General features: G+C 34.7%; 1 protein-coding gene across 1 annotated transcript in view; it reads left to right on the top strand.

The window, feature by feature from the left end:
- Positions 1–6,516: 6,516 nt before the first annotated feature.
- The window catches only part of hwt (SH2 domain-containing adapter heavyweight), a 216,687-nt gene continuing 208,957 nt past the window's right edge, over positions 6,517–14,246 (top strand). The window contains exons 1-2 of the mRNA XM_073082226.1: positions 6,517–7,392; positions 9,689–9,824. Of these exons, the coding sequence (XP_072938327.1) occupies positions 6,998–7,392; positions 9,689–9,824 (531 nt within the window). The 5' untranslated portion in view covers positions 6,517–6,997. The remainder of the gene's footprint in view (positions 7,393–9,688; positions 9,825–14,246) is intronic.

Raw genomic sequence — 14,246 nt, 5'->3', positions numbered from 1 at the left:
AAAAAATACACCCTCTTTATTATTCCACTATCTGATAGTGTTGCTCTTAAGGATCAAATTCTGGAAAGTAATGTTATGTGACAAATTAAAGGAAAAGGAAAATTTTGAAGAAAATACATATTTTTTCATATCTTGGCATACTAATTCTTCACTGAACTCCTCCTAAACGACTAGACTGATTTTGATGAAATTTGTTGCGTGTGTTCAAGGGGACTTGAGAATGGTTTAGATTCACAATTTAGTCCGTGGGAAAAGGTTTTTTTAATTATTTTTTAATTCGTAAGTAGTTATAAAATCGGAAACTATGCATTTGATCAAGTGATGATCTTTAGCAAAGTTGTTGTCCAAGAGCCCACGAGGGTTTGGGAGTTGGTAAGGCCAATTTTCGACAGATAGCACCACTGTCATTCGAATGTAGGAACAAATTTTCCGTTTTATCTATGTCATCTTATTTCTTTAAAATGCGAGCGAAGCCGCGGGCACCACTAGTTCCTTATAAATATTTAGGAAAGATTATTAACTTTTATTACTAAATAATTTTAATTAGTTCAATGTCAATCAAATTAAAATGAAAATGCCCATATATTTTCTTTATATCCATTTCTTTTAAGAAACTAGTAAATATTTAGAACTTTAATACTAATAAGATTGTTTATCTTATTTTAATAATTATTTTTTATTAATATCAACTGCATATTCAATTTTTGGTATACAGTTAAATTGAGTTTGAAATAAACAGATATTGCTAAGTTTGAATTACAAATTATATATTGGTAAAATTCTACGTTTAAATTTAATTTAACACCATTGGTCATTTAAATAGATTGACTTGTTAGAAAGATAAGATAAGAAGTATGATAAGAAACATCTGAACAATTGCTTATTTAATCCTATTGCAATCGACAATAATAATAATATATCGCAATTTATGGCAAATGATTATCGTACGTAGTCTTTTCCAGTGTACCATGAACAGTTTTAATGGACTTCTCAATGGATATAGTTTCCCTATTTTTTTAACAATTATAAAGAAACCCTACAGTTTATTTAATTTGTCTGTATCGGCTTATTTTAATGAAAGTTACCCTCTTCATTTCTCTGGTCTGCCATCACCAGACCCCTGTTTCCTTATAATGGGACCACCTTTGAAATATCTTTTTTCCAACAAAAAAAATCGTCAAAATCGGTTCATAAATGACGAAATTATACAACAATACAACAATACATGACAAACATAAAAACCATATAGAAATTACTAATAAGAAACTTTCTTCGAGCTTCTTCAGCGCTTCTTTGGGGAATGCTAGGAGTTTAAATGGTTGTTACTGGTATTAGTATAAACTGCACTAACTTTCGCTTTCTTTTTTGGAGGTTCAGAGCTATGAGTTTTATTATCATCTGTATGCTCTGTTGATAAAGTTAGCTGATTATTGTCAATGTTATCCTCGTATGTATCGGAATCTGAACGATACGCGGCAGTTTCTGTTAGACGGAAATGCTTTATGTAAGGCAATACAAACTCCATTTTATCTTTAAGATAATATTGCTTCTTGGAAGAACCATGTCCATTAAGTTTCAAACTTCTTACGAAGCTGTATCGAAGATTTTTGCACTCGCTAACTGAAAAAAGTTTTAATTTAGTTAAATCCTTACTTCCTTGCTTATTATAAATTAAAGATTGATCCTCACATTACATCTAACATCTATAGTGTAAATGTTTTCTGTAATATGGTAGAAATGTTTTACTTCTAATTCTAAAATTTATGAACAAAAACACACATAACAGTTGTAGTTTATATATAAGTAATTTATTTTAATCCCAAAAATAAAAAAATAATTAATGAGCGCCCCAGACCTTATATTTGCGAAATTCAAGAAATACGTTGTGTATGTTACTGATCAACTGGTCCGCAGGACACTGTAGGCACCAGTTGTCCTCGAAGTATTCATTCTTTGAAAATCTGAAAAAAGTTCGCCTCACAATTCGCGGACTTCTTCTGAGACAGATTATCCTCTAGGAAAGTCATATTTTTTTATTTAATGGAAACAAGATGTGTCGGTAGTCCATGACAAAAAAGTTTAGAACACGCAAATATAGGTACTGAAAAGGTTAAGCTGCTGTAAACGAAACGATTATGATACTGAGCGCCGTTGTCATGATTTGAAGGTGGTAGAACCCTTTGTGGTTCGACTCCGGCGGCACCACCGCCACACCTATTTCTACCTTATAACAGCAGTGTTAGGCGCTGCTGTGTTCCGGTTTGAAGGGTGTGGTAAGGGAGGCAGACTTTTCTGAGGCGTTCCAGCTTAGTCCTCAGGGGTAGCGGCGCATCTGTGGCCGACCTCAGGTAGGAATATCTAATCTTATCTGGGGTTGACTACAGATGTCCATGGGCGGCAGTAGCCACTTACCATCAGGTGGACTGCATGCTCGTCTGCTACTCCTATATTATAAAAAAAAAAATGATTATTTAGGTTGATAATGTTTTATACATAATAAAATAATTTTCACCTGCCATATTAGTTTCATTGCCAACTTCGCTCCAACATTTTTTGGTCATTTCTTTTTTAAAATTTTTCATCATACAAGCTGGGGTATTGTTTGATAGTTTTTATAAGTTAAGTTTTTGTCGACCATGTTAGGAAAAAAAACACGACGTTACGAGCAAACAAAACGACCAATAAAACATAAACAGGTGCATTACTGTACTTTTCAATATTGGCCTAAGGAGAAAAAAAATGGCCAAAAATCTTACGTTTACGCCGACGTCGCTAGCTAACTAGAATATGTATTGGACGACTGCGTGGCTAAGCGGTCACCATACCGGTCTGACACGCAGTGGGTTCCGGATTCTATCTCCGGGCAGCTAGCGGTCAAAATGATAATTGACTACCCTGGATCTGCAACATAATATTCAGTAAATTTGTCAACGGGAAATGAATGAAGTATACCTACTGCGAAGCTACGAAAGGACTTTAAAACGGATAAAATTTCTTTTGCAAACCAGTCTTTTTTTAAATTCAACAACTGTTCCGGGTAATATAAAGTTTACTTATGAGTCAGTTATCATTATCAGTTAACACAGGGCTAACACTGATACTGCTAATGTAAAAATAACAACGAATATTTAATTCAATTTAAATATATTTAAATGGTTTACGGAAATTAAATTTATTAAAAGGATGAATAAGTACAATTTTGCTCACTGAAAAGATAAGGTTTATATATAACCTTTTTTTCGTTCTGTAATTGTAATTTTTGCATAAATTCAGTAGGTACAGTAAGCAAAACGCATCGCTGACTATTGTTACTGGGTTGAATGATAGGTACTGAATATGAATAACGTGTCGTTGTTGTTTATTTTTCTTTTTGTAGTTCTTTTGGTCGGCCACTTTTGAGCGGTATCGACGTGCTTTTGTTGGTAGGTCAGTGCTTCTGAATCATACAAATTGTAATATCACTCACGTCATTGATAAATAATTAATCATTACCATTGACTTTATACTAGGTATTCTTAGAGCGGCAATCATCTTCAACAACCCATTACTGTCCCACTGCCGGGCACGGGTCGTCTCTCAGAATGAGAAGGTAATAATCGACCGCAGAGTGCGTATTGATAGATTTCACATACCTTTGATTTTTTTTATGCAGGTTTCCTCACGATGTTTTCCTTCAAAGTTTCCTTTTTAGACAAAAAAACCCAGGATATATGATAAGTTGAAGCCATCTTAAACAATTATGTAAATATTATTTGTTTGGCGGTCAATTTATTTGTTTAAATGATTACTTTTTATGACACGAGCTGTTAACGACAAATAAAGGTTAATAACAGGATGAACTATAAAACGATAAGGATGTTGATAGAAATAAAGTATCTATACTTAAATAGAATAATTATATTTCACAAAGTATCAAGTTACATAAAAATCCATTGATTAAAATTATAATAAACTTTGACAGGTAGGTAATATGTACCTATATAGTAGACATTTTAAGTATACCTACTTCTATTTCAATACATATAATCTAAGAGACCGGCTAGGTAACCCATGTGAAGTGGTCACTGTATCTAAAAAAAGATACTACCTATAAATCTAAAAAAAAGATAAGAAGGATTGGTAGAGTAGAGCTAAACGTTATACAGAAAACTAAATTGTGAATTAAAATATCTAATTTGGCCACGACTTTTTGTGTAACTACTTAATATCCATCTCGGATGTGCTAATGACAATCATGACACAGGGATCCCTAGTGTGTGTCGGAAGCGCAAAGAAAAAAAACATAATAAAAATGTACTATTTTCTCAGTGATCAAACGCAACTACTGCGAATGAATCTCAGTAATTACGGAAAAATCTGCAGAGCCGACCGCGAAAGTGCTGCGGCGGTACTTTACATTGGCAAACATACGAGTACGCTTGGATCATTCCTGTGAGTACTTTATGTAGAGCTGCGTAAAATTACCTGCAGTTCCGTCTTTCCGTACTGTCGTATGAGGAAAGTAGTAGTCGCCCCTACTACTGGTTAATAGGAGCATAACCGGTGGGGTCAGGGGCACCGTTCGAATGTATTTCACTTCAAATTTCGACATCATTTAACGGAAAAAATGTACTTATCTGAAGTCTACTATGATATGCATTCAAATTTCCTGAATACAATTGTACATATCATTTAAAATAAGCCAAATAATTAGAAATCAGATAATAGATAACATTTTCTTTTTATGACTTACTCGTATTACAGCGTCGACTACATTTCATTTTAAGGATTAAGAGCGTTAACATGGTCATAATAGTTCGCATGGTTTTATAGATAGTGCTCACCAGAGATTATTTGTCATTAGACAGCTGGTCAATAACATACACGTTGACTAAAAGCAAGTATTTAGGTAAAAATAATATTATGTAGATAAATAGATTAATTAGAAATAGCGAGTTAAAATGAAAGATTTAGGTAGGTAAGCAAACACAGTTCTGAGGAAGTCTTGTCGCAGTAATTATAGTACCTACGTGGCATAATGCAGAACCGTGCGGTTATGCATCCGTAATTCCGCACGTCAAGACATACACAGGATATATTCTATTTTTTATACATGTTTAACAAAACAGTTATCATAATTCAGATAAAGTGTAGGCAGAAGAAAGATCGATTACCCTCCGACCAAGTGGACGGATAGCATGATCGAAGGCAAGTCTTCGATTGTTGATCAAGATCAAAAGCATAAAGTAGATAGGGGCAAACCTCAGCAGCCTAATGGTGTCAGCAGGATGGATGGAAATTTAATAATTCTTACATTCGTATATATAAATATTTAAGTACAAATATTTAAAAAATGTGATGATTAATTCTTTGTACTCAGCTAGTTAAATTTATTGAAAGAAGTAAGATGTTCCGTAACTCCATTCCAAAGTAAAAGTGAAAGCATATATTTGTTTGTGTAAAAATTAACTGGCTTTCAAAACTCAAAAGCCGTGTAAAAATCAAAGTAATGAATAAACATATCACGTATCTTCTTAGCGCTCGCCCCAAGAGTCGCGTCGCAGCGCCACTCATCGCCGAGTGCATTCCGGTGTTGCCAGGATCGGCTTCCAAAGTTACACATAAATATATTATTAAGGAAAAGTTTTAATGAAAATGGAATACGATATTTTTCTATATCTATATCTACTTTCTCAGGATATTATTTGATTTAATGACGGGAAATTAACAGATTTTTTTTGTTTAGTTCAATATTATTAGCTTAAATGAATAAAAAGAAAAAAATAAGAATCTATTGTAATCCTTTTTTTCTGTACATTAAAGTGCCTGCCTCATGTCGCTCTATTCAATTATAATCACAGTATGGTTGTTTAAGATTTAAAAGATGAACTGCCGAGTTTTATTATTAACTAAAATATTTCGATACGGTATGAGATTTTATGAGTTAATTTTACATTAAAGCGGTTGAAAATTATTTAGTGGCAATCCTGATGCATTCGGTATGCACGCCGGAATTGTGCGGAAACATTCTCTCTAATTAATATTTTTCGGCGACAGATTCACTCGTCAGTGTCGCATAACGAACGAAGTTTGGGATTGAAAAAAATATTCCAATTTGTATGTATCTATTATATTTGGCAACCCGACAAAATGAATATTTAAACTTTATTTATTATTACACAACGTAGGGTAGATATAATTAGGAAATACTTAATATTTTACTTGAGTTATAGTTCATTTTTACAAGATTTGTTTTTGTTTTTATAGGTATAAATTATAAAGGCAAAGGAACTACTACCAAATCCATAACTAACAATCTTCGTACATAAATTGAAATTAATATTGATTATTCAGATAGGAGTATCATACGTGAGCTATAATGAGTCAGTCGTCAGTGCAGTAAAATTAAAATATCCCTCAATGAATGCACGGATAAAATTAGATATTCAATAACGGGAAGAGGGTCGAAGGTCCGCCATTTTGAAACTTCATACAGACGAGGGCTAAAGCAAGGGGGTTCGCGCATGCGTAAAGCAGGCACCCGCACCCTGTGTATAAGGGCTGGGACCTTAGCGAATGTGATGTCAAAAAAACAAGTTATTCTCTCCCCTCATTCCACTAACCTAGTACGTCTTAATAAAAGGGTTTAATAATTAACGCCCTGATTTAGTTAAATCACAACTTTAGTGATATCACCGATCAATTCGCAGATTCCAAGTGAAGTTTAACCCGTTTTATCAACTCGACGTTTATCAAGTGAACAATGACAATGAGTGCTTCTTCGTTCGGTGACTTCTAACGCTATTTTTATCAACCCCACGTACATATTTTGATCCACTGGTTAAAGTTTATACCATTACTGTTCGTGATACTTCATAATTTTACAGTCGGCTTCTTGCTAAATGTTATGTGCGCATAAATAACTGCGGATGCTGTGGCAGTGATAGTGATTCGCTTTGTGTCAAGCAAAGTTGCCGTCGTAGATACAATATAATGGGATGACAGCAAATACAGATTCATGGAAAAGGTTTGGCGTCGAGTTGGTCTCCATTCCTCCCGAAAGAAAAGGGATGGAAGTGGGACTAGCAGAGAAGTGACGTCATCGGCCCCGCCGGAGGCTGAGTATCAGAACATTCACACGTTAAGAACAGCTGATTTGATAAGACAGAGACAGGGGGAGGAGAAATCGACGCTTCGTTCGTCTTACATTATCAGAAACGGGGAGAACTTTATTTTGGTTGAGAGACGACGTCGTCGCCGGCGTCGCAGCGGCACCAGGGCATCATCAGGCGGGCGTCATCACACGCCTCCCGTGGAGGAAACCACCAACACTCGTACGGAACAGAAACGTCGACCTCCTGCAAAATTGAAGATATTCGGCATACAATGGCCGTTACATTCCAGTGATTCGAGGTGAGTCCAATTATTGAACATTAATGATAGATAATAGAGTGTCATTACTATCGCTATTGGCGTGAGAAGCACACACGGTAGACCATTATACAATATACTCATTGCTTCACTTAGGCAAACTTTTACGCATGTAATAAAATCGTGGCCATTCATGCAATCAATCAAATTGATTGGCGTATTGTTCGTTAATTAAATAATGACGTTATTTTTTCATTGAATAAGTAGTCATATGTTTTTACATTGGTTCATAATTAAATAGGTAGGTATGTGACAAACCGAGCCTTCATAACGAATGATATACACACTCATTTACAATAATAAATAATAGATATATAATAAAACAAGTGTGACAAACACAGGCAAGATACATGTCTTTAACTAAAGGAACAAAAAAACCATGACTGAATATTATTATTTGTTTATTTTCAAGTTCCTTATCAATGAAAGATTTCGTTGCACATTCCTTTTTTTGTTACAAAACGGGGCACGTGATCCTCCCTTCAACTATGGGAGGCCTGGACCACTATAATGCTATATAGAAATATAAGGCATAAAAAATTCTGCAGTCAACTTAATTACTGCTATCTTTTTTTATAACATTGGAGTAGTAGTCTTCAATGCGCCTTATGGAAATTGATTACTATCACCCACGAAAATCCTATGAAACATTTCTGAGGGCTTATGTAGATAAATCAGCCGGTATAGATACTCTTCCACCAAAACGCAAGTATTGCTTCACCTTGTTTTTATTTCTCTAATTACATTATTGAACTGTAAATAATAACGCCAGAAATCATCTAGTAGGTAGGTAATAGATCTAAATGAGAAGGTTATAATCCTTTCGTTTATTAGTTTAATGGTTTTGAAGACTAGCGTCGTGTTACGCGTGTTTTAATTATAGTGTTCAAGGTGTTTTTTTTTATAATTTGCGATGTCAATAATGCACGGGTCGTGAATATTTTTACTTAAGAGAACTTGACTTATGAAATTTTAATTTTAATTCATCGTGTTTAGGAATCCTCTCCATCACCAAAAAGAATGTTGATTCCATTATTTTTGGTGCATGTGCATTCGATTCATAATTATAAAAATCTAAATAACTTAAGCTCATTTTGTATCAAAATCTTTAAGTTTATAGAACATGCATTGAAGCCTGTTGCAGCTAATTTATGAGTGAGTAAACTGCGTCATATTTTTATACATTTTTATAACAGACTGTGTTAGTTTTGAGAATTAATCGGAGTGCAAAGATGTGATAGTGATCTTCTTGGACGTGATATTTGTGTATTAGTGATTAATGCATTGCGAATACTTCGATTGACGACTATTACTCATGTACGTTTGGCGAATTATACTTGTAATAAAATATATGAAATAACGGTACAGAGCGTATGTGATATTATATACGTACTATGCGATACTATAACGGCCATTTTTATGAAAATGATCGATATTTACACTTTTATATACTAAAAATCCTCATGACATTTGGTACCCGAAATTTAGATAGATTGGGTATTAAAAACGGGCTTAATTAACCCACGATACAATGGCGTGTGTCTATGAATTGTGTACAATAATGTAATGTAATGTAGAATGGATAAAGGACAAACGCTAAAGGTAAAATATTTTTTGTTTGATAAAATTAATTTTAAGGAGAGGACAAACGATATAATACCTACCTAATAAGTAAAAAATGTACTTCAGTATTATAATAACTCGTGACTCTCTTTTTCGGTACGGAAACCAGTAAAAGTTCGCAATGCCAAAATAATAGGCTCAAAGTACGATCTAGTTTGCGCAATCTCAAAGTGTTCTAAAAAAATTAATGTTATGATTGTCAAAAAAAACCTTAACAGTTACTACCTAGCCTTATGATAAGATGTAACGAGAACGCGTATAAATGGTTAGTAATGGGTTAACTAAACTAATCTTTATGCAGAAGTAAGCTAATTTATTTTGATTCACTATCAATTTCGGTGTATCGTTCCATTACTTGATGCCCTGTGTAACATAATAGCACAAAATAAAAACTAATTGGTGATAGTAGTTAGTCACCATATCAGTCAGCCACGCCGGGAGATCTGATTTCAATTTCAGGTTAACCATATATGTGAATGTTGACTTCTATAACCATGACATTCACACCACCACACCACATGGAAACGAAACGACGCTAAAAGTATAGAAATTTTATTTTTTAAATAGCTTAGTTCGAACACATACTCGTACAAAGGACATCTAAAGACCCTAAATGGTAGATTCTTCTATTTGTTTACTAAATTAATTTCACCAGACATACATCGATCACACGCCGGTTCTGCCGCGGTCGTCGGTCCCGGGAAGACAACGAGCTCTACCGCTCCAATAGCTTCAAGTTCGAGAGGTTCACCCGGGAGGCGCCGGCTGACGAGTTCAGCACTGGTTCTCAGGTAGGTGATTTTGTTTTACAATCATCGAGAAAATTGGATATCATTTTAGCATTTCTTTTCGAATATCAGTTCAGGTCAAAGTTAAAATTCAACTTATAAGACTATTATGGGAATTATTGAAGAAAGTTTTCCTTTATTGTTAAAGTAATCATAAAGAAAGATATGAATTCAAAGACAGGTTTTTCAAAGTACCTATATTTTATGGAGCACCGACTGCAGTGTGGTATAGATAGGTATGGTGGTCCTTAGAATATTAAGATCCTCTAGGTTTACTTATTTAGTGAGGGGTTAGAAAACGTATTTAAATAATTTCGAAATTTCCAATATCTTTTATAATCCGTGTACGTATTAGCTTTAAGTATCTACGCAATATTCTTAAAACACATGGGCTGTTCATTGAATGGAAATATTTTTCTCTAGGTCTGATTTTGCTCTAGAAGTTTGAGTGTATGTGTTGGTGGTCGTACTGTAACGAGATGTAAGAAAATAGCTATCTACATTATTATATCACACAGTTCAAATCCTAAGTCGATAACAACCGGAAGAAAGGGAATGGTGTTCTTCTAAGCTGTCACTGCGGCAAGTTGATGATATAATAAATTTAGTAAACTAGAAGTGGCCGCCTTCGATGTTCTTATTAGTGATCGAAGGTGGCCCCGGCTTTGCCCGCGTTTAAAAAATAACATGATATACATATAACTGATAATTTGTACCTTCATTGGAATGACTGTGCGCCATCTGTCGAAAATTGGTCGTACCATCTCAGGAACCTCCGTGGGCTCATCCACATCAACTTTGCTAAAGATCATCACATGAACAAATGCATAGTTTACCATTATTTTAAGGACATACAGACAAACATTATTTTTTATATACAGCACTTGGTATTACGCCAATTGATACTAGTTGATTTGATTATATTGTTGTAAGTTTATTACTTATGCAACTGATTTGATAATTCCTGATTATATTATTTTCAGGTATCAGCACTAAAATCCTTGTTTAATTGTATACCTCATAGTACATTATATATTCCTACACTTTTGTGAACTGTACTAAACAATTCACTCAAAATTGCATCCAAAACAAAATATTTTTATCGTATTTTGAATAGCCGAGCCAGACGCACTTCAGGCCAAAGCTTTTGTCTAAGCTCGGTTCATTCAGCTTTTGCGGAGGGCGTCATTTAGTTTATTGGTTCATATTGAACTGCTGCGGGGAACTTTTAAGTAAAGTTCTACAATATTGGGGTTTATAATTATATGCATTCAGGCGATTTTTTTTTATAACACTGTAATAGCAGAAGATAATGCAATCCACCTGATGTTAAGTGGCTACTGGCGCCTATGGACATCTGTAAATAAGGTCTGTAAATGTCTCCTTTAACACATTATTAGAACTGGAACAATGCAGCATTGAACACTGCTGTTATTAGGCAGAAATAGGTGTGGCGGCGGTACCTCTGCAGTCAAACCACAAAGGGTTCTACAACATTAATTAAAGAGCTTCTATTACTCTCGGAAACCGCTCAACTGAGTTCCGATTTAAAATATACTTGTGTATTTAATAGTGGCGCTGCTATCGTAAAACTATACGTAAAACTCACGTTAAGAAAATTTCTAAAACGCGTACTCTTATCCATTAGCGCTTCCATTACCCATAGATGAAAAGAAATTTAGGGTATAATTATTGCGTCCCTACCATAGAAAACCACTTGTGGGTATATAAAAGCTCGTCTGGGTTTATAAAGTGAGCGAATCCGCAAGGACTGATGGCTCTCTGAAAGCGTCACCTACTTATCTAGATGAGTCATCTCCGCTACAAAAGCTTCTTTCAGTTACGTGGACAGGATTTCCGTGAGTCGCTGTAAAATTTCGATGTTACATACGTAGATAACTTGTTAAGTTTGGCTAGATATATGAAGGTGGTCGAACCCTTTGTGGTTAGACTCCGGCGACACTACCGCCACACCTATTTCTACCTAATAACAGCAGTGTTACGCGCTGCTGTGTTTCGGTTTGAAGGGTGTGGTAAGTTCTGGGACCTGAGGAAGGGTGTTTCCGAGGCGTTCCAGCTTAGTCCTTAGGGGTAGCGGCGCATCTATGGCCGTCCTAAGGTAGGAATATCTAATCCTATCTGGGGTTGATTACAGATGTCCATGGGCGGCAGTAGCCACTTACCATCAGGTGGACTGTATGCTCGTCTACTACTCCTATATTATAAAAAAAAACAGGCTCAAACACAAATAAATATTTGGTTGGTGGAATGCCAGTTCACGTAATGGCATTACAGAAAGGAGGTGATTATCATAGACTAAGAATTTTTCACTTATCTATGGATATGATATTGATATGTATATGAGATATATGAATCCAATTTTAATATAGTGTTAGATATTTTTGTAATTGTTATGATTATCTAATCTATTATTATTAGGTACATAATTTTACATTAGTTAATTATAATCTGTTTTATAATATTTAGAGGAAACAAATCTAAACGACTTTAGACCTCGAGCGTAGTACATTTACTCAGGTACTGTATGCTATGTTTAAATTGTTCAATAGCTAACTTTATCCTGTCCCTTTTGTGTGACTTTGCAGTGCAAAGTTTGTACGTGTTTGAGAACTCTACATTATAAGCCTAAATATTTAGAACTTGGAAGTATGTACCGTATTCGAATTTAAGTATATTCGTTGTCGCTAAACTTTAAAACTCATAAAAGATTTGATTGATACTTACATTCAATGAACTCTAAGTCTAACATAGATTATATTTCACCAAATAAAAAATTCTCAATAATTGAAAAGCCGACTAAAGTCCGATGAAATATTTTGAACCAGTCTTCGAATACAAACAGTTTCCTTACACCAGTGATCGAACTCGGAAACTTTTGCTGTTTTGGTGACCACCACGATACGGGGTCATTAATTCGATGTTCGAGTTCGATGAACCAACTTCCCAAAGGAAAGAAATTATTTATAGTTCGCTCACATCAAGATAATATATTTTTTGGAAGATGTTTAGAGTGATTCAAAATAACAATACAAGACATACGTCATCATAATTGTTTGTTTCTAGCTTACACCGCGTAGTCCGTAGATGAAAGCACTTGCTTATCTAGATCAGTCATGACTCACAAAAGGCTGCCTATCTATGGGCTGCCTTTGACATTTCTGTAATAGAAAGTACGATTGATATTTGCTAGCACGCTACACGATAAATATTTCATTTCTCCATCTCTCAAGGTAATTGAAAAAAAAATGGGCTGTAAGTTTGTACTCTTCGCAGTCAAGGTGGTTGACCTATGAGGCTGAAAAATGGTACTTTTTATAAAGAATTTAATGATTGGGACCTTCGGGGACCCAATCCAGCATACCTCAGTAAACAAATAACTTTGGCTATATATATAGTGAAATTAAGATTACGAGACAAGGCTCGTGGAATGTACAATATAGAGATAATTTGACGCATACCTAAAATAAGTATTACCTATTTATAGTTCTACTGATAGGCAGTATCTCTTTATGTATTAAGAACATTTTAAATGTGACCAAAAGTAAATAAGTATGTGAAGTAATTTAATTATAAGCCAGGTTTGCGTTGGTGGACAACTCTCCTATAAAGTATATACATATGTTTCAAACGAGTTTATCTGCTTAAATTACATAGGTAATTATGACGACCTCGACGGCAACATTAGCAAGAAATAGCTGTCGCCTGCGATTTTCATTGCCATATATAAAATTGTTAAAATAATTATACATTTATGAAACAAACACTAAACTGTAACAGACGATGGTATAACTTTTTTGAAGGTGGTGGAACCCTGTGTGGTTCGACTCTGAAGTTACCACCGTCACACCTACTTCTGCTTAGCAACAGTGTTAAGCTTATTCGAAACCAAATCTTCGCAGCAGGTTGAACTCCTATCTTATAATAATATATAAAATTCTCGTGTCACAATGTTAGTTACCGTACTCCTCCGAAACGGCTTTACCAATATTCACCAAATTTTATACGCAAATTCAGAAGGTCTGAGAATCGGCTACTATCTATTTGTCATACCCCTAAGTGATAAGGGCTAACATTTTTTTTATTTATATGGCAACACAAAGTCTGCCGGGTCAGCTAGATTCTTTATATTTCACAACTATTAACTGGAATACTTCTGAAAATTTGCTGCTCTACAGACGTTTACCTGAACGCCAGTCATCGCATTGAGACGTCCATAGTCAGTTAGTCACATACTTCTTATCGTTATCTGAGTATAAGTTATGTTTTATGCGACTTAAGTATATTTTATAATAATCATTTTATCTATTGGCTATGGAGAAATAAAATCACGATTTACAGTTTTGTTGATAACTCGTCTCTTTTTATTACGAAGGTGTAGGAAAATAACGTTTATGTTAATCTCAG

Source organism: Epargyreus clarus, unplaced genomic scaffold (assembly GCF_041222505.1).
Source record: "Epargyreus clarus isolate Ecla_fem2 unplaced genomic scaffold, WU_Ecla_fem_2.2 ptg000017l, whole genome shotgun sequence".
Classification (NCBI taxonomy): Eukaryota; Metazoa; Arthropoda; class Insecta; order Lepidoptera; family Hesperiidae; genus Epargyreus; species Epargyreus clarus.
The sequence above is the reverse complement of the archived record's forward strand: the minus strand, read 5'-3'. Positions and strand labels throughout refer to the sequence as shown.